Consider the following 19,580-nt stretch of genomic DNA (forward strand, 5'->3'; position numbering starts at 1 on the left):
ATTTCAATTTGAAAGACGATTGGTGTTAGACGTGCCAGAAAATATTTTATACGAAAAAAAAAGAAATATTCGAAGATTTAATTGAATAATTTTTAAGGAGATAAAAGGATCACAAGCATACTAAATCTTATTTTAAAATTTCGGACGACGAAATTAATTTTTCAACTAATTTTTATTTTCCTGTTGTTTGGGTAAGCATTTAATCTTTAAATATTGAAGTTCTTTCCTCTAAATTGCATCCCCGTTATTTTATCGCAGATCGCCGATTCCTCTGTGAATCGGCGCTGTCCACGAACAAAAGAAGAGGAAAACTCCAATCTCAAATTATCTGTATTGGTCCCAAATTTCCTTTGACATCAATCCCCTAATTATTATATAATCGGTCCCAAAGCCCAATTGATGCCTTTTAAAGGCGGTTATTGAGATTTTTGATTCTACTAATATCAAGACCGGAGTCTTCTAATCGATGGTTTGATTAGAGCTCAATGAACCCAAAATTGACCTAAAACCCTGACTTGTCAAATCAATACATCAAATGCTAGAGTCTTCCCGTCCATAGTTTTATTGGAGCTCAATGGACACAGCATTTCCCTATTACCGAATTGTGTCAATTAAAGAATTCTGGGGATTCTCATTCTTTTTCAATTGGAGATAAAACAAGAATTATTTATAGTATATAAATTTAGCTTATTTTCCCCATTATTACATACAAGACAATTATTAAATTTATATGTTATTTTGGTGCACGAGCAAAGCAAATTTGAAGCCTTAACTTTTATAACCACCCAATTTCAAATCCCACGTCTGAAGGCCTAGGACATCATGGATATTAGCTGGTGAGTTTTCATAATATTATTTAATTTGTTATGCTTATGCCACATTTTTATAATAACACAAATTCACGACACTTATCTATACTAAATGCTAGGTTTAGTTTTAACTTATGTATAAACTTAGATTACCTTTAATACAATCACTTTTCATTGGACTAAGTTTTATACCTTTAATAGCCACAAATCGATTACTATTAATTTTTGAATATATTATAAAGATGTTTTAAACATTTTTTATATCTCACGAAAGGTGAAGGACATACAGTAGTGGAAGATAAAATGGGCTGAAGAATTCGTCAGCATGGTTGGGTGGGTAGAGAATGGCAGTCAAATTACATCTTAGACTGCTCCTGAGATTAGCTTCACTCTAATTTTTCTTTTATTAAATACCTTTGCTATTCTTCTTTTCACTTACTATTCTTTTAAGCTACCTTATTTTTACTTTTATGGCAGCGAAACCAAGCCTACTTCCAACGGGAAAGAACCGCCCCAGGACTGAGCACGGCCGGCGGCGAGGAGGTAGCGACTCCCAGAGGAATTAGGGCCCAAGGTGGTGGTTCGATAGATGTGGTAGTGATGCAGTGTACGGTTGAACTTCTTCCTAATTCGGCTTAGCCATAGCCGCCTGTCTTCGTAAGCTTTCTGTACTTCAGTCGTTTTGTTTTTTTTTTGTAATCAATGTGCTGACAACTACCGCGTGCGTCCGCAGGTTACGGATAGTGGATTGCTCCATACGAAGTACCTGTAACTGCAGTCGCAAACAATCAGCGACATCGAGTGGAAAGTCTCAGTGAAAGTCCAGGTGGCACTTATTGGAAGATTATATCTATCCAAAAAACATTGACGTGATATTTTTACTCAAATTTTGTAAACAGATAAAAGAGTTTATTAAACGATAGAATTCAGAATGAATACTTTTTTTTACAAAATTGTGTATCCAAATATTTCAACAGAGAAATTAAAGCAATTGTGATTGAAAAAATGTTTCTATTTTACAAAGTGTTTTTATGACAGGTTAAATAACAAATAACTTAACACCCCTTCTCAATTTAAAAAATAGACCATTATTCGAGTCCAAACATTTGATTAAATTACCTTAATTTGTTATGTTGTAAAGGTTTTGTTAGAAGATCCGCCATCATTTTACAAAGTGTTTTTATAACAGGTTAAATAACTAATACCTTAACACCCCTTCTCAGCTTAAAAAATAAATCATTATTCGAGTCCAATCATTCGATCAAATTTGCTTAATTTGTTATGTTGTAAAGGTTTTGTTAGAAGATCCGCCAACATTTCTGCTGTAGGGCAGTATTCAAATTGGACTTCATTTGATTGCTTAACTTCTCGTACATAGTAGCACTTGACGACAATGTGTTTTGTACGAAGATCAATTTTCTCAGAATCTAACAATTTGAAGACATTTCGATTATATCCTTTCATGGTGATATCTGTTATGTTAAGCTGGTGTCATTGAATGCCATTCGCAGTCATGATATTTCTTGAATTGCTTTAGCCAAAGAAACAAATTCTGCTTCAGTTAAGGACAAAGTAACTTGTTTTTGCTTTCTACTTGCGTATGAAATTGTGGCTGTTCCAAGTTGAAATACGTAACCGCTTGTGGATTTTCTACCATTAACTTCGCCTGCAAAATCCGCATCAGCATTTCCAATTAGTTGCATGTTTCTACAATTTATATTAAGCTTCAGATGTTTGATCCCATCCAGGTATTTCATGATCCTTTTAACTTCGGTCCTGCCTACTTTCGTTGGACATGACACATTGCGACAATAATATCTCGCTGATCCTATTACTCGTCTAAACAAACAGTTTGATTCCTTTACATCTTTTTGTTTGACAGCTTTTGGGTATCAGACGTCCATAGGCATTTTTGATGGTTTTGAATTTGCCATATCATAATCTTAAAATTTTGTTGATGTACCATTCTCTTCTACTTGTATTCCTAAGCACAATTTTAAAAGACCAAGATCATTTATCTTGAATTTTTTTTGGAAATATCTGTAATATTTTGGAGCAGTGCATGACTTTTTGAAAAAACATGTATATCATCACCGTAAACGAGCAAATATACAATGTTATCATTCTCACCCTTCGTGTAGTTGTCAACATTTCCGACTGAGCGACTGATAACAACAATCTGAAAGTCGACTGCTTCACCACCGGTGCAAAAACTTCATTGTAGTATTGGCCATATTTTTTCGAGAAACCTTTTGCTACAAGGCACGCTTTATATCTGCAACTTCCAATTGGTAGAGTCTTTACTTTGTAGACCCATTTGCACAATACTGCTATTCTCCCTTTGGGCAATTGCATCAGTTCCCAAGTGTTTTTTCATGCATTGCTTGTATTTCATCTTCCATGGCATAAAGCCATATTCAGCTTCGGGACGCTGAATAGCTTCCTTGTAAGTAATTGGCTCAAATATGGACACATTGTTGCACTCATATCTAGCGGGCAACTTTCCTTTGTTCGCAGTTGTAGATCTCCTGATATTTGTTTCTTCATCTTGCAAAACTGTGTGATCACTTGCTGAATTTTCTTCGATTGTTGATTTGCATCTGATTTTCTTTGCTACAGTGTCAAAATTTTGTCGAAATTTCTTATTGACATGATAATAAACTTCACACCCAAATGCTTTAATGTATTCCATTGATGGGGGGTTAGAGCATCAGAGTTAAAAGGGGGTCTTACCAATTGATTAAGATGGTAACCTGTTCTGCAAGTAGTTTGCAGCATTGACTGTTTTAGGCCAATATTTCAAATGTAAACCAGATTGAATCATCATTGTACGAGCCATCTCGATAAGACTGCTATTTCTCCTCTCTGCTACACCATTCTGCTCAGGTGTATAAGGAGCTGTAAATTGTTGAACAATTCCTTTGCTCTTCATATATTTATCAACGTCTTTGTTTTTAAACTCGCCACCCCTATCAGTTCTCAAAACCTATTCGACGTATTCTCATATCTTTTCCAGAGCTTAATTTTTGTCGCTTAAGAAGTACACAATACAATATCTGCTATAGTCGTGGTAAGAACATATTTATTGCCACAACTTCCGAATGTTTACATTCGCTAAATCAGGCAGGTTCGCAAAGAAATGAGAACCTAAAGTGGAACTCCTTCTAACTGCCAGTGCGGGACACACACACAGATGGTGTTCTGTAGTCTCTTCTTCTTCAATGCCCTCACAGCTTCTGCAAAAGTCGTTGCTGCCAACCTTCAGTCTGTCACTATGTTTTCCGATTAGGCAGTGACCTGTCATGGTGGGCACAATGACTGAGACGTCTGTTCTAGCCAATGACAGCAAAGTAGTAGACCTCTTTAAGTCTAGATTAGGCCAAATGCTCACAGCCCCCTCTTTTTGATCATCTATAATTCGTTGTCCTTCGGGCCTGGTCCTGAAAACTTAGCTTACATGTCGCTAGAGGCATACCTGCAGATTCCATTATCCAAGCTTCTCCGCCTTACAATTTCCTTGGATATCTCTGTGGCCCGGCACCCTAAACAGGTAAATTGTGAACTGTTTAGCCATCTCGTTGAGAGATCTGCGACAGCCGAGGGCGGTTTTTGTGTTCAGAAATACATTCTCCAGGGATTTAATGGCCGCCCGGCTGTCTGAGAAGATATTTATGCCAATCGCCGTTATGACATTATATCTTAGCCGTTCCACCACTTCCTTAATTGCAAGAATCTCCGCTTGATAGACAGTGCAGTGGCCGGGTAACCTATGTCCGGTTCAAAGCCGACCTGGTCGTCTAGTTTAGAACCATCCGTATAGAAATCTATGTAACTTCTATTACCAGAGATATCGTAGTTCCAATTTTTCTACCAGGTGGTACAGTATTTTTTTTTTTATCAAAAAACGGCTCAGGTAGGGTGCAATCAACACTGCCTGGAACATAGGATATTGTATCAAGGATAACACAGTGTTTGTAGCCGCCACATGACCAAATAGAAAGCTCCCTTATCAGTAGTCTCAGCAATTTGACTAGCCACAATGTCAATAGGTAGTAGATGTAGCATTAAATTGAGTGCATCAGATGGTGTCGTCCTCAATGCGGCTGTGATGCACGAAGAAGCCATCCTGTGAATCCGATTGACTATGGAGCAGTAAGTGGACATTTGAAGCACCCTCCACCAGACCACAACATCATATAGCAGTGGGAGGTCGGGTGGCACTGGCTCTAGCACAATTGCTGAGTCCGTATGATGCTCGATATGACAAGGCGAGGTATTGGCGCCTTAAAAAAACCAATGGCAACCATGTTCCCGCGGCGATCGGCCCTTTGGACCGGATCGAGCTTGCTCACCTACAGGAGATTGGCGAGGATCGGCACCTCCACATGAAAATGCGGTTACAACAACAACTATTTACCATTTTAGTTCTGACATCTACAGTTTATACATTCTCTCCTCCCAAGGAGACAAATGCCACTGTAAGCAACTTTTATCTCCTGCTGAAAAGAACTACTTCCTCGATATTTTGACAAAGTTTCGAAATTCGTTAATTTCAATTAAAAGACTTTAAAACTTAAAAAAAGTTAAATTGAGAATTGAAAGAAATTAATTAATTTCTAGCAGACATTTTTTTCTGGAAATATATAAGTGTTCATATTTCATACTATCTGGCGGAGTGTGCTTAACTACATATTAAAATATATTTTTGAAAATATAACTAGATATTCAAGACGTTGTTAGCTTTGTGTACTTCCCAAATTAACATTAATTGTTGTGCGTTTAGAGATTTGTCTACTCATAGACCCATATCATAAGGCAATCACGTGGGATACAAAGACCAAAAGGTGCTTCTAGTGTTGTTGTTGTAGCAGTGAGTTGTGTTCATCTTTTCGTCTTCGGTTCTGCTAAATATCCAGATTCAGGTACTCTGCGACTAAGGTGAGGTACATCCGGAGGGATCTTGTTCTATGGGGAATAGCTTTGGCTGGCAGTTGACCTGGTGACATGTGGTGTCCCAGATTACAATCGGGACAGACATCCAACACTTTGGTATCAAACCTAGCTCGTGAAGTAGTTGAGCCGGTTTATACAATTTAATTGAAAACATTTAAAAGTACATACAAAAACTTAACGTAAGTAGAAATTTAAGTTGCGAAAAACCATTCTATTACACTGTAGAATACAGGAAAAATCGCACAGATTACAAAGGTGTCGCACAGATTACAAAAATCGCACAAAGAGGAGGTAAAAAGAGGCTTTTCGAAAGTTCAAAACGAAAAGTAACCGACCAGAAGGAGGAAAGTTCCACCTTCTGAAAATTTTTCTAAATATTCGGCTTACGATAACTTGGAATCCTTTCTTTTATACCCTCCACCATAGGATGAGGTATACTAATTTCGTCATTCCGTTTGTAACGCCTGGAAATATTCGTCTAAGACCCCATAAGGTATATTCTTGATCGTCATGACATTTTAAGTCGATCTAGCTACGTCCGTCGAAAGTACGCTAACTTTCGAAGGAGTAAAGCTAGGCGCTTGAAATTTTGCACAAATTCTTCTTATCAGTGTAGGTCGGTTGGGACTGTAAATGGTCCATATCGGTCCATGTTTGGTATAGCTGCCATATAAACCGATCCTGGATCTTGACTTCTTGAGCCACTATAGAGCGCAATTCCTATCCGATTTGGCTGAAATTTTGCATGAGGTATTTTGTTCTGACTTTCAACAACCGTGATAAGTTTGGTTTTATTCGGTCTATAACCTGATATAGCTGCCATATAAACCGATCATGGATCTTGACCTTTTGATTTACTAGAGGGCGCAAATGTCTGGCAACAAATGTGAAAATAAACAAGTAATCCCACGTTTTTTCAAAATAGAAAATTGCCAAAATTCTTCTGTTACTTTATAATTGGTAAAGATACCTCAATTTTTTTTAAACTTTTGATCGCTACTTGGTACTGCCGGTACTGCCTTGTCGAAATTCGGCAATTTCTTACTTTAAAAAATATCCAGCAAAAATTTTTTTCAAAATTCTTAGGAGTAAGATTTCTGGAATACATATTAGAGTATTGTTGCATTTGATGTTTTCTATATTAAAAAAAAATTATGGCGATAAGCTAGCAGGTGCTATTTTATGTCAATGTAATTAAATCCATCAAATATTATATAAATAATTTTTTGTAAAAACATTAGGAAATAAAAAGAAGTTTTTTTATTTTTCTTTTATTTTCTTTTTTGATTTTACATACTGTTTATGTTTCTATTTGAGACAGAGAAGCATAATCAAAAACTTTAAAAAATATTTAATCAAACTGAAATTTTGTCTTTAGAGAAAATTTCATTAAAATTTGTTTAGCAAAAATTTCATTAAAATTTGTTTAAAAAATTTTTATTAAAATTTTTTACATAATAAACATAATTTTAAAATGGTCATGGTCTGATCAAAATGTTGTCTCTGTAGATATTATTAAAAATTTAATTTTGTCAATTTAAAATGTTTTGAAATGTTTTGTTTAGAAAAAATTTAATTTAATTTTTTCTCAATAGCAAATACTTCGGGCCCTGCATGTGAGCTTTCAAGTTTGACGGATTAGAAAAGCGCGATGAACATTTCTCACATTTGAACTGCTTGAAGGCGTCAATAGGCATTAAAATATTATTGCGGACTCGTGTACTCGCGTGGACTTGCATGTAACCGAAGTCTTTCCTTGAGGGCAAGGGTTTTGGACAAGCAAGCGAATTCATTGGGCCGATGTTATGTGGTTCTTTAGGTTAACTTCCTGGCGATGGCAGTTGCCGCAAAAATCACGGCGTTCCAGCAGTATGTATGAACTGATGTCTAATTTGACTCTGAGTTCCTTGAGGCAGACGGACCATTTATAACTTTTCCTAGCACGCTTCATTGACGGTTCGTCGGTCAACTTGTCTATATTCCTTTGAACTCTTTCCTTTCTTGTTTTATTTTGCAAAAACTAGGAACTTGAGACTGAAATGTAGTTTTTTTTTGCTTTAAAGTTACTTTAATTAACGATAGCATCGATAGTTATAGATATTTTTTGAGAAATATCGAATGTTGCGAATATCGATAGTTTTCGAGATAACCTTCTATGTAGCCGACATAACCCTCTATGCGAGATAACCCTCTATGTAGCCGACTAGGTCGCGAAGGACTGTTTTAGTGGATTTTCCTTTACTATACGCATGCTGCTGCCGCGACGGGCGATCTCCAGGGATTTTTGCCCTAAGATATATTTCTATCAACCTCTCAAGTGGCTTTAGCATTAAGTATGACAGACTAATTGAGCGAAAATCGTCCGCCTTTGTTTGGCAAGATTTTCCTGCTATCGGAATGAAAATGACCTTCGTGTCCCTCCATCCCACAGGTATATATGACACCCTGATACCCTCAGAGAATATCTCCCTAAGCCAAGGAACCAGTCTATCAGACGCAGATTGTAATTCAACTATCGAAACAGATAAATTACTTTCTAATTCCGGAACATATATGTAAGTCGTTTTTAATTGTCAATTTCATTCCATTACAGTATAATACTCCGTCACCAGATCCATTTGATTCAATAATCTTTCCATTTGCAAGGTAAATATCACCGCCGATTTCTGTATTCAAAGATGTGAAGAAGTGATGATCATTGCTCATATGGGAGCTCGCTCCAGAATCAATCTACCTCTTGTCTTAGCTCAATTTGTCCCCAGAATTCATGCAAAATTCATTACAAACCTTTGTGTCCATTTTATCTGATGTCTTCTTAGCTAAACTTCATATGACTCATCTAACCGCATCCATATCATTTTAAAGTTGATTTATTTATCATCTTCACTACACTACTTAGTGACTAACTTTCTTGACAACAGTTCCATCTTGTCTTGTATTCTTGAATGAGTTTTTCTTTATCGAGATCCAACGTCAAATCATCACCACCACGAACTTCTAGAGCAGTAATTATGGAATTGTATTTATCCGGCAAGCTTCCCAATAAAAATTTTTTATCCAATCCATTCAATCGACTGTTTCAAGCATTTCAGAAATTTGTGCTTCCATATATTGAGCATTCTTCAATTGCATAAAGCATAAAGTGGCATAACAGAAGTAGCAAATGGAAGTAATGAAAGCTGTTACACGACCAGGTGATCTGTGGGGTGTACTCTTAAAAACTAGAACTGGTCATATCGAGAAGGTTACCCAACCACTGGACTGTGTAGTGCGGAGATCCTTGTATTCAAAAACCGCCCTCGACTGTCGCAGATCTCTCAACGAGATGACTGTTCAATATTCACATGTTCTGGGTGCCGGGCCACAGAGATGTCTCAGGGAATTGTAAAGCGGACGAGCTTACGAGACTAGGAACTACCTTACACATTCCAGGAAAACTGAAATCTGTGGTTATGCCTCTACGACATGTAAGCTATGTTTTCCAGGACCAGGCCCGAAGGACTGGCTAGAACAGACGTCTCATTCATTGTGTCCGTCAAGACAGGTCACTGTCTGATCGGAAAATATGCTGACAGACTGATGGTTGCCAGCAACGACTTTTGCAGAAACTGTAGGGACATCGAAGAAGTGTGTGTGTGTCCTGCATTAGCAGTTAGAAGGAGTTCCACTTCAGGTTCTCATTTCTTTCAGAACCTGTCTGATTTAACGGATGTGAACAAGTTATTGGGCTTTTTAGAAGAGCTGGATGGTTAAACGGAAGAAAGTAGAAGGCATCTCCCCCTCTCCCTGTTCCTATGGTATCACAATGGACGAAAACGTCTAGGTGAGCCTGATGGCGGACTGCCACCTAACCTAATTTAAGAGCTAGAACTCTGAATTTTTGCTTTAATGATTTATTTTATTTATTTATTAATTTCGAATTAATACAATAAGCCATACGAACAAAATTGGCTCCCCAGCCGTAATACACAAAAAATATATTTATGAAGTACAATTGCCAAAAGAAATTAACGAGGTCAGTGATGATAGTAAGCGACAAAATTGTACATGAAGATGCAATGAAAGTCGGTCAATTGTAACTAAGGGGCAGGTACTAAACGGTTAAAATATTCGAACAATTTTAGGCGGAATACATTTTTACACTGTAAAAAATACGTAAAGATAGCGGAAACAAGCAACTCTAACTTAGAAACGACTTTATATAAATAGAATTTCTAATAAGTGGAATCACTATTTGAGGGTTTTTGGTTGACCTAGCTTTCATACGGAGTAATCGGTCGCCCATACTTACTGGAGATGGGAAAATGTACGTTTAGTACCGCATTGAGCTAGAGTTCTCAAATTAGGCATATAAGTGCAACTAGGAAATATTGGGTTGCCCAAAAAGTAATTGCGGTTTTTTCATATAGTCGGCGTTGACAAATTTTTTCACAGCTTGTGACTCTGTAATTGCATTCTTTCTTCTGTCAGTTATCAGCTGTTACTTTTAGCTTGCTTTAGAAAAAAAGTGTAAAAAAAGTATATTTGATTAAAGTTCATTCTAAGTTTTATTAAAAATGCATTTACTTTCTTTTAAAAATCCGCAATTACTTTTTGGGCAACCCAATATATATTGAGTGACTAAATGATTTTTTTTCACAAATCATACATTTTGGTACCAAAATTTGCAAAAAGTACGTAATTGTCGACTATAGCGATAGGTTTTATTGTAAATCGTACGTATAGTGCTGTACTATTTGGTACTCTCTTTACGGATTGAGCAGAGCTCTGAAATTTGGCGTGCAGGTACAACCTGACAGTATATACCGGGCGAAGATTTTTTAGAAATTCGCACATTTAGGTACCAAAACGTACAAAATGCTACACTCTTTTACAGATTGAGCTACAGCTCTGCATTATTGGATACAGCAAAGATAAATTCATTTACTGGTAGATGCAGCCTAACAACAAAGTATTGAGTGCACTATCTGTCAAAATCAGTGATTAGTGCAACTCTGATTTTGTGTATGTTACTAGTTTGCGCCATTTTTTGTTATTTGTGTTTGTTATGGTTTTTAACTATAGTACACACAAACAAAGGACCTCGAATAGAGGGGAGGCGTCGGAGGCTATTAGGAGATCTCAGTTCTACAACCTTGAGTATTTTAGGAACCACCATAGGCCCGCCAGGACGTTCAAGTCGGGGGATTTAGTGGTTTTGAAGAATTTTGACACGTTTGCGGGGGTGAAAAACAAACTTATACCGAAATATCGTGGGTCATACGTCGTTCAGAGGGAATTGGGCAACGACGGATACGAGATATCGCACGTCGACAACTGTCAGATCTCACAGATGCCTTAGGTCGGCATAGTAGACTCAAGTCGATTGAAAATGCCGTTGGAACATGATGAAGGGACGGAGAACTTGACAGATCCTGAGGGCAACACTGCCAGCCTTAGTGATTGTAATGAAGATGATACGAGTGAATATGAAGATTATGAATTTTTAGATGATGAATTACTATGATTTAAGTTACAATCGAGGTCGATTGTATGGTCAGGTTAGCCGAGATGTTTTGGATACGTAATAGTTTGTTACAATATGGTAATGTAATACAGATCTGTATATAGTATGGCAACTGTAAGACGGCGGAGCATTGCCGTTTCCCCTAATAAATAAATTGATTGTGATTTTGTATTAAACAAGAATGATCACGCGTTTCATTTATCGCGAATACGTGTTTCATATATTCAAAATAGCAAAAATGTTTGCTAAAACAGCAGTTTTTGTCTGCTGAAAATGAGAGAGCGGACATTACTGCTGTTTCAGCAAACATAGAGCTGCTGTATTAGTAAACATTTCTTACTGCTATTTCAACTAAAAAAATCTGCTGTTTTGGGTACACAAGTCTGCTGAAAAAAAATTATATGCTAATTTTTATGGTTGCCAGTTATTTGTTTTGATTACTTCAGGATTTTTTAGAATTTTTTTAGACATTTTGTTGGAAGAGATGATTTTAATATGTGGTATATAACTGTAAAAAAGCTACCAGATCCATCTATTTGCATACATTTCGAAATGTGTCTGAGCTGCCTCACATTTTTTGTTATTGCTCTACTAATGTGTACATGACTGGCATCTAAATTTAAAAAAAGCTTATGGAAAGTATACATTCAGGTGTGATTATAATTATCCGCTGAGACACACATTTACATATGTGTTCTTTTTTTCTTCTAGCATTCCCTTCATAATTAAGCAGCAGCCATTTTCAGCTAACAACGGACATTTCAGCAGTAAACCTGCTACTCTTAAATTGCAGTTCAAATGCTGTAATAACAGAACTACTGCTACAATGATAGCAAAATTAACTACTAATATTCTGCAGACAGTGTTTGCTATTTTCAGCAAACATTTTTCTGTAAGTGTCCAATTTAGTATACATAATACCCAAGGCGGATTTAAAAAGGTGGTCTCACGCAAACAGCTGTTAACAGCCGGCCAGGTTTGACGGTTTTAAGATTATATATTTTTGTTTGCATTCTCTTTGTTGTTATCTTCTTTCACACGCACTCATGTACGCACACGCTCGCAAATTTCTTTGTGTGGGTTGACAAAACGTCGATCAGCTTGATGGCAAGATGGCGGATTGTACCATATGATTTGTGGTTGCTGCACAAATGAGACCACCTTTAATTGTTTCGCCATGTATAATTCCTTTATAGAACTGTCAAATAAAGCTATTTTCAAGCTTCATTAAGTTTTATGAATAAGACCGTTAGGTTTTGGCCGGTAGTACTATGTTAATTTTTCAACATTGAAACCCCTTTTTTGTGATTACTTCTTTGAAATACTAAACAAATAAAATAACAATTTTATTAAAATTTGTTTGTTTTTATGTAAAATTTGTAATGAGGGAATGTCGGCAAGTTGTTTCTGCTTTAAAATCTATTAACTAAAAAAGTAATCGGCGAAAATAATTGCGAAAAGCTAAATCAATTATCTACCTGCCTTAAAGCAAAAAGATGTCCACAATAGATTGAAAACATGCAAAATCACATTTGTTGTTCATACACAGTTCTCTTGAAATCTCCTGTTCTCTAAATATGCTTTGTTCGCAAGGCGGATTTAAAAAGGTTGTCTCACGCAAACTGCCGGGTTTGACGGTATTAAAATGTCAGATTTTTGTTTGCGTTCTCTTTGTTGTTATCTTCTTTCTCGCATATTGTCCGCTCATGCACGCAAACGTATACACATACTCAGACAAATTTGTTTGCGTGTGTTGGTAAAACGACGATCAGCTTAATGGGAAGACGGCAGATTGCACCATATGATTTGTGGTTGTTGTACAAATGAGACCACCTTTAATTGTTTCGCCATGCTTCGTTCGTTTATTCCTAATATTTTCACTTTGTGCCTCTTTAAAAAGTCGCTGGATACATTATTATTCACTTACAGCCTTATTCATAAAAAGAAGTTATTGTTGGTTTCAAATGCACTTTTGATATTGAACAGTTATTGTCTAATAAATAAAAATAATAAATAAATCCATTTTAAAATTTTGTATTCAAAAACGTTTAATAATAAGCCAATAGTTAAAATAGGTTTATCAACAAATTTTCGTTTTGTTCTAGCATTATTTTCTGTTTCCATAGTAATTTTCATTTAGTGGCTATTTGAATATATCCGAAATCCGGGTTAAAAAAGAATTATGAGCATGTATATTCTCATTTTCAATGTAATAACGTATGAAATATACATCAAAACTAGATTTTTGGTAAAAAATACATAACTTAACAAAAAAAAATCTGCATCTTCAAAAATAACATTTTTGTTTTTTCTGCTCCACGAACCGGTTATTATTCGGGATCCGAGTTTGTTTGTTTACTATACCTGGCATTTCATGAAATTTTGTATTAACTGAAATGTTCAATTTATTCAAAAATAGCGAAAACAAAGAATGAAAATGTACATTATGGATGAAAAAATCCACCTTTCTGATATTTCATCTTTTTATTAGACCTAAACGTGACATGTTGAAATATGTTCTAAACAAAGTTGTTCGTTAACATTTATTGGCCGCACGGACGTGTTTTTGTTTACGCATACTGTTCTCATCTATATCTGTTGTTAAATAAATTAAAAGTTACTAAAAACCAGCTCAAAAGATACAAAAACAGGTATCATTGTGTTTCACAAATTTTTGAAAACGCTTTTAACCAGCTGTGGTGCAAATTTATGAAGGGTTTTTCTTAATTTCGTGGTTGATTGTGTTTTCTTATTTGCTGTTTGTTCTTTGCAATCAAGAGTAAGAGCATATTTGTTCCTTAATATGTTATTGTACTCTCTTGAGCAAACCATCAAAGCATTGTCTTACCTCGGTGTTGTTGTAATTGCTGTCGTCATCGTTGCTGCTCTGTGTCTATCCTTTATTTGTCAACTCTGCTCTACTCTACTCACCACACCAAAGGTTGCTGAACACGCTAAGCTTTTTTGTAATTTGTTTGCTGTCTCGAAAAGCCACTTTTATTCACTTCTGCTACTTAAACCCCACTAGGGATTGAATGTTATAATAATGAGTTGCTCCAAGTCGAACTGCAAAATTGATATGTTGGCTTTGTTTATCATTATATCATTTGAAGTACGTGGGGTTAGCCGCCCGCACTGTAGACAACTTACTTGAGTATAAAGGACTTCGTTGGTGCTGTCCAAATATATAAAATTTATGATGCTGAATTTTTCACATTTTTTAAGAATGCAAAGTCATAAGTCATGAACTTGTTGTTGAAAAGTTTGCGATATATAAAGATATGTTCACTAATGGCGCTTATCTTGAGTAATATCTAAAATCACCTTTCGACTCATTAAGGAAAAGAAAAACCCCATTGATGTCAATAATATCGTCTCAACTAAATCTACAACTTCAGTTCCTTCTATCAACGTGGGGTGGAACAACTGAAGCCGCCGTAAATAGCGCTTCTACACATTTTTAGTTTCCAACTGCAAACCTCATCCCAAATGGTAAGGATGCAGTGAACACAATACCTTCTGAATCCAATATATTCTATTCTTCTGCTACGTCACCTGTTACAATACCATCTACAACTCCCGTAACATCTATCTTTAATGGACAAAAAAATACTATTTTTGCTTCGCGTTTCGCTGGTAAAACATCATCTGATGAACTCGTATCGTACGTAAAATGGAAACTGAACAAAAATGTTATTGTCGAAGTTATAAAATTTCAATTTGTTGAGAAGCGTAGAATAGCCTCATTTAAAATATTGGTACCGGAAGACGTTGTTGAATACGTGGTAAATCCAACTTTTTGACTACCTTGAACCGTTGTTCACAAATTTATTTTGTAGTTTTACCTTCATCCTCGATTGAAACTCCAAAAAACTAATTACTCCACCTAATTATTTTTTATCTGCACTTTACCAGAATGTTAGAAATTATCTTCCTTGTACACTGATAGTTTTGTTATTTATGATATTATAATTTTTACTGAAACTTGGCTCAAATGTAATACTAACTACTCTGAAATTTTATGTTCAAAATATCAAATTTTTCGATGTAACCGTAATAGTAAGTCAAAAAAAGCTGGAGGAGTTTTGATTGCAATTTTTTTTAGAATTTACTTCTGATAAAATTCACTTACCTAATATTGATAATATTGAATTTTTAGCAGTGAAAGTAGTTATAAAGAATTCCTTTTTATTTGTTACATGCTCCTACATCCCACCAAATTCTTTTTCTACTATTTATGATAGTCATTTATCTGCTATGATATCTGTTTTTAAGTTATCTAAATCCTCTTATTTCTTACTTCCATCAATTTCGTGGAATAAACAGATTGACAGCAATGTTATCAACCCATTTTTTGCTAATGTTGTTAGTAGTGATAAAATTTAACCTTTGCTTAATTATGGTATGTTTCAAGTTAGTCGTATATTCAAAACTCAGAACAAATTATTAAGCAAGTCGTCAAGACCGATAGAGCCTACTTTTTTCCTAAAACAGATTATGTAAAATTAAATAGTTTTCTTTTTATCCAATATCGTTTGGCAGTATGTATTAAAATCTAATAATATTAAGGAGGTGTTGCGTAAATTTTATGGTACATTTTTATTTACATGTTTCTCTAGTTCTATCTCGAAATGTAAATTAATGTCTTTCTGTAGAACGCAACACTTGTCAAAAAGTTATCATCTTAAGGGTTGTGAAATTGACATAGAAGATACTTTTCTAGATCTTGGCATCCTCTTAGATCGTAAATTAAATTTTAGACAACATATAAGATGGAGTAAAGAATTTGATGATCTTTCAGTTACTAAGAACTTTTATATTTCTCTTGTCCGAAGTACACTTGAATATGGATCCGTTGTTTGGGATCCGGTTGGCACTATTCACAGAAATAAAATTGAGTCAGTACAGAAACAATTTTTGCTATTTTATATTAAAGAATAAAAAAATAATTTATCAATAAAATTTTGTGAACAAAATTGGCAGGAATTCTTCGCATAGTCGGAAATCGAATTGTTGTGCTCTGTGACAATGATTCATTGGCTGTTGACTTAATATAAATTTTCATCTGTAACCCATTTTGTAATTTTTTTGAATGTACATAAAAATAGGATTATTGAACTGTTAGGGTTGGGCATATAATAACGTTTTCAAATTTAAAATAGTTTTTTTTTTTTAGGAAAAATGGGCTATTATTCGTTTGTGAACAATAAAGAGACAAAATTTGTCTGTTTTCGGTTTATAAACCTATTTTATATTATTTTGTGAATAATGGCTGGTACTATGTTCGCTTTTCGCGACGTTTTTCCGTGACTACTTTTTTTAGATACTAAATTTTGAAGGAAAAAACTTGGTGATATCATTCAGTGGGACATTCTCTTATTACTTATGAAAAAAATAGTCATAAAAGTATTATGTTTTCATTGAGATTTTTGTAGTGTTTAACAAAAGTAACCGAGAAAAATGTGTGTTTTCAACTGTGGAAAACGAAATTAGTACCAGCCTTAAGACTGTTAGCAAGATATATTCGTTGCCCAACAACAAAATATTAAGTGCACTATCTGTCACAATCAGCGATTAGTGCAACTCTGATTTTGCGTATGTTACTAGTTCGCGCAATTTTTCGTTGTTTGTGTGTTATTGTTCTTAACTATAATACACATACACAACCAAAACTCGTTGACAGATAATGCACTTCGCGAGAAAGTGCTGTTTACGGTACACTACCTGGTAATTATGTCATGGCTATTAGTGTCTCTGGGAGAAACTGTAATGCAGACTTTACATGGCACATCTGATGCATCGTCATTGTATAGTATTGGTAAAAGCAAAAGTGTATGCGTCACATGTACACAAAACCATCAGTCATAGCTTACCATTTACAAATAAGTGTGTAATCATTACGTAAAGAGAAAATCGATGTACCGTTTTTGGCAAAAACTGTAATCAACACGTACACACGACGATAAATAATAGTTAGATGTACCGTGTAATCTCCACTTATGTACCACCGATATATCGATGATTTCGCATATCGTATTTTACTATCTATTAAACGAAAACGATTATAATAAAACACAGCTGGCTTAATCATTGAATTACTAATTTTTGGGAATAATCTGATTTATTAAAATATTTAGACGTGGAAGCTGGTGACTAAATCGCAAACAGAAAAATAAGCATGTCAAAAGAGGACATTATAAAAATAAATAAGCCAGAAGAACTTAGTTTCGACAAGCGTGAGTTTTTTATTGATCTGAACTGGTCTTCAAATATTTCGAAATTAGTTTCAGATGTAAATCAATGAACAAATATAATTAAGCAGCCTTTTTGTATAGGTCCAGAAAGTCTCGCAGAAAAAGCAAAGCGGGAATACATCCAACATTTATTGAATAAGAAGCAAGAACAAATTTCGTTGGAGGTCTTGAGAAATTTAGCCATAACCGATTATGGTCTGGTCACAGACGAACTTCGAAGATCTCTGTGGCCCCTTCTTGTGGGTGTTGACGTTTCCACGCTGGAACGAGCGCCAAAGTTGAGCGAACTTCAAAGTCATCCGGAATATAATCAAGTTGTGTTAGACGTTAACCGCTCACTAAAACGTTTCCCTCCTGGTATACCTTATGAACAACGTATTGCTCTCCAAGATCAGTTGACGGTCTTAATATTAAGAGTTATAAACAAATATCCATATTTACGATATTACCAGGGATATCATGATGTCGCGGTGACTTTTCTTTTAGTTGTTGGTGAGGAAGTTGCATTTGCAGTAATGGAAGAGCTTTCAATAACCCATTTTTGTGAATGCATGCAAGAAACTATGGATTTAACTCAGAGAAGGCTCATGTTTATATGGCCTATCGTTAATTTCGAGAATCCGAATCTATTTCAGTTTTTGCAAAAATCATCTGTTGGTACATTATTCGCGTTACCGTGGTATTTGACATGGTTTGGTCACAGTTTAAACTCTTACAAATCAGTTGTTAGACTATATGACTACTTTTTGGCATCTCCAATTTATTCACCCATTTTCGTTACTGCTGCAATCATTTTATACAGATCTCAAGAAATACTTGCTGAAGACTGTGACATGGCATCGATACATTGTCTTCTCTCAAAGGTAAGAATTTGGATCATTTTGTACTAAAGTATAATAAGTACTTCATTTATTTTTCTGCTTTAGCTACCAGATGATTTGCCTATTGAAGATCTCCTCAAAGTGTCATCTAGTCTTTACAAAAAGTACTCCCTGAGTGTCATTGAAAAGGAAGTGGAAAAATTGATCAAATTAGAGTAAGTGATATCAAGTCTAATTGTGAAAAAAAATATTTATATACTTTTTTGCCTGTGTTTGTAGAAGACAACAAAGACAACGAGAAGAACGACTAGCTTTGGAAAGGCGCAAGCGATCATTTGGTAGTTCCCACACCAAAGGGAGTTATGTGCTTAATCATTGGCTACGCCAGATGGTAACACCAAAGGCGTTTTTTGTTACGACAGCATTTTCCATCTTTGTTGGATTTTGTGCATACTACTATAAAAACCAGACCTTATCTACTGGTATCAGTTGAGTGTTACAAAAAATGCTGCCATATGTTAAACTTTCGCTCAGACATGCAGGTCCACCATATTGCGGCGTAGTGATTGGATTGTCATTGTGTTAACTTATTTTGAAGTGCTTTTTCAAATGCAACTCTCGTTTCTCTTGCACTTCTCTAAGTATCTCAACATAAGCATTTAAAGTAAGCAAATTATTAGAATACATGTATTATTTTTCGCAGTGGCCCAAGTTAATAGCATTGTTGACGTTTAATAAGATGTAACTATTTTATGTAAAAAAAGTGATTTTTTTTCAAATAATTTTCACAAATGTGTAAATGATCGACATCGGATTTAGGGGAAAAAGAATATCGTTTTTGTGTAGCCAAGATCGTTGTAAGTATTCAGATTGATTCATTCTGATATTATTCCGGTTGGCAATATAATAGTCGAAGCTATTAAAAAATGGTATGGTTGTCAAAGCCGAAAATTCTTTATATTTTTGGTATCACATACGTCGAATTGGGGAAAAATAACCGGTTTATCGCTGAATAAAACGAGTTTAATCCCGGAGTACTTTTTTGATACTCATTTATTTCTTCAAAATCTCATCCTTATAAATTATTTTTAATGACTGGATTAAACTTTATTCATTGAGTATGAGTTAAAAACTGAGCTTACAATAATGCTGTTACTTAAAACTAAGCCACCACATTATGTTGCGCCGCTGTCGCTCTGCCAACGTTGCCATTGCATTTCTTGCTGACACAGTGGCC

The 19,580-nt window shown here is 35.3% G+C and overlaps 1 protein-coding gene and 2 long non-coding RNA genes across 3 annotated transcripts; all 3 read left to right on the forward strand.

The window, feature by feature from the left end:
• The first annotated feature begins 1 nt into the window (after position 1).
• On the forward strand, positions 2 to 1,741 carry LOC106088830 (uncharacterized). Its single transcript, XR_001221509.1, has 3 exons — positions 2 to 191; positions 259 to 836; positions 1,287 to 1,741. It is a non-coding gene; the product is annotated as an uncharacterized LOC106088830 (long non-coding RNA).
• Positions 1,742 to 7,429: 5,688 nt separating this feature from the next.
• Positions 7,430 to 8,832, forward strand: LOC131995683 (uncharacterized). Its single transcript, XR_009397549.1, has 3 exons — positions 7,430 to 7,631; positions 8,194 to 8,317; positions 8,409 to 8,832. It is a non-coding gene; the product is annotated as an uncharacterized LOC131995683 (long non-coding RNA).
• An 8,472-nt stretch (positions 8,833 to 17,304) lies between these two features.
• LOC106088829 (TBC1 domain family member 20) lies at positions 17,305 to 19,358 on the forward strand. Its single transcript, XM_013254523.2, has 4 exons — positions 17,305 to 17,504; positions 17,604 to 18,385; positions 18,449 to 18,558; positions 18,623 to 19,358. Exons 1-4 carry the CDS (start codon positions 17,447 to 17,449, stop codon positions 18,834 to 18,836), a joined length of 1,164 nt encoding a protein of 387 aa, XP_013109977.1. The 5' UTR covers positions 17,305 to 17,446; the 3' UTR covers positions 18,837 to 19,358.
• The last annotated feature ends 222 nt before the right edge of the window (positions 19,359 to 19,580 follow it).

Source organism: Stomoxys calcitrans, chromosome 3, assembly GCF_963082655.1.
Source record: "Stomoxys calcitrans chromosome 3, idStoCalc2.1, whole genome shotgun sequence".
In the NCBI taxonomy this organism is placed as follows: domain Eukaryota; kingdom Metazoa; phylum Arthropoda; class Insecta; order Diptera; family Muscidae; genus Stomoxys; species Stomoxys calcitrans.

Bases quoted from the DNA above. Each gene is read 5' to 3' on its own strand.
- LOC106088829 (XM_013254523.2), top strand. From the start codon at position 17,447: ATGTCAAAAGAGGACATTATAAAAATAAATAAGCCAGAAGAACTTAGT. The intron at 17,505-17,603 runs GTGAGTTTTTTA...CTTTTTGTATAG, and splicing joins AGAACTTAGTTTCGACAAGC to GTCCAGAAAGTCTCGCAGAA. The intron at 18,386-18,448 runs GTAAGAATTTGG...TTTCTGCTTTAG, and splicing joins TACATTGTCTTCTCTCAAAG to CTACCAGATGATTTGCCTAT.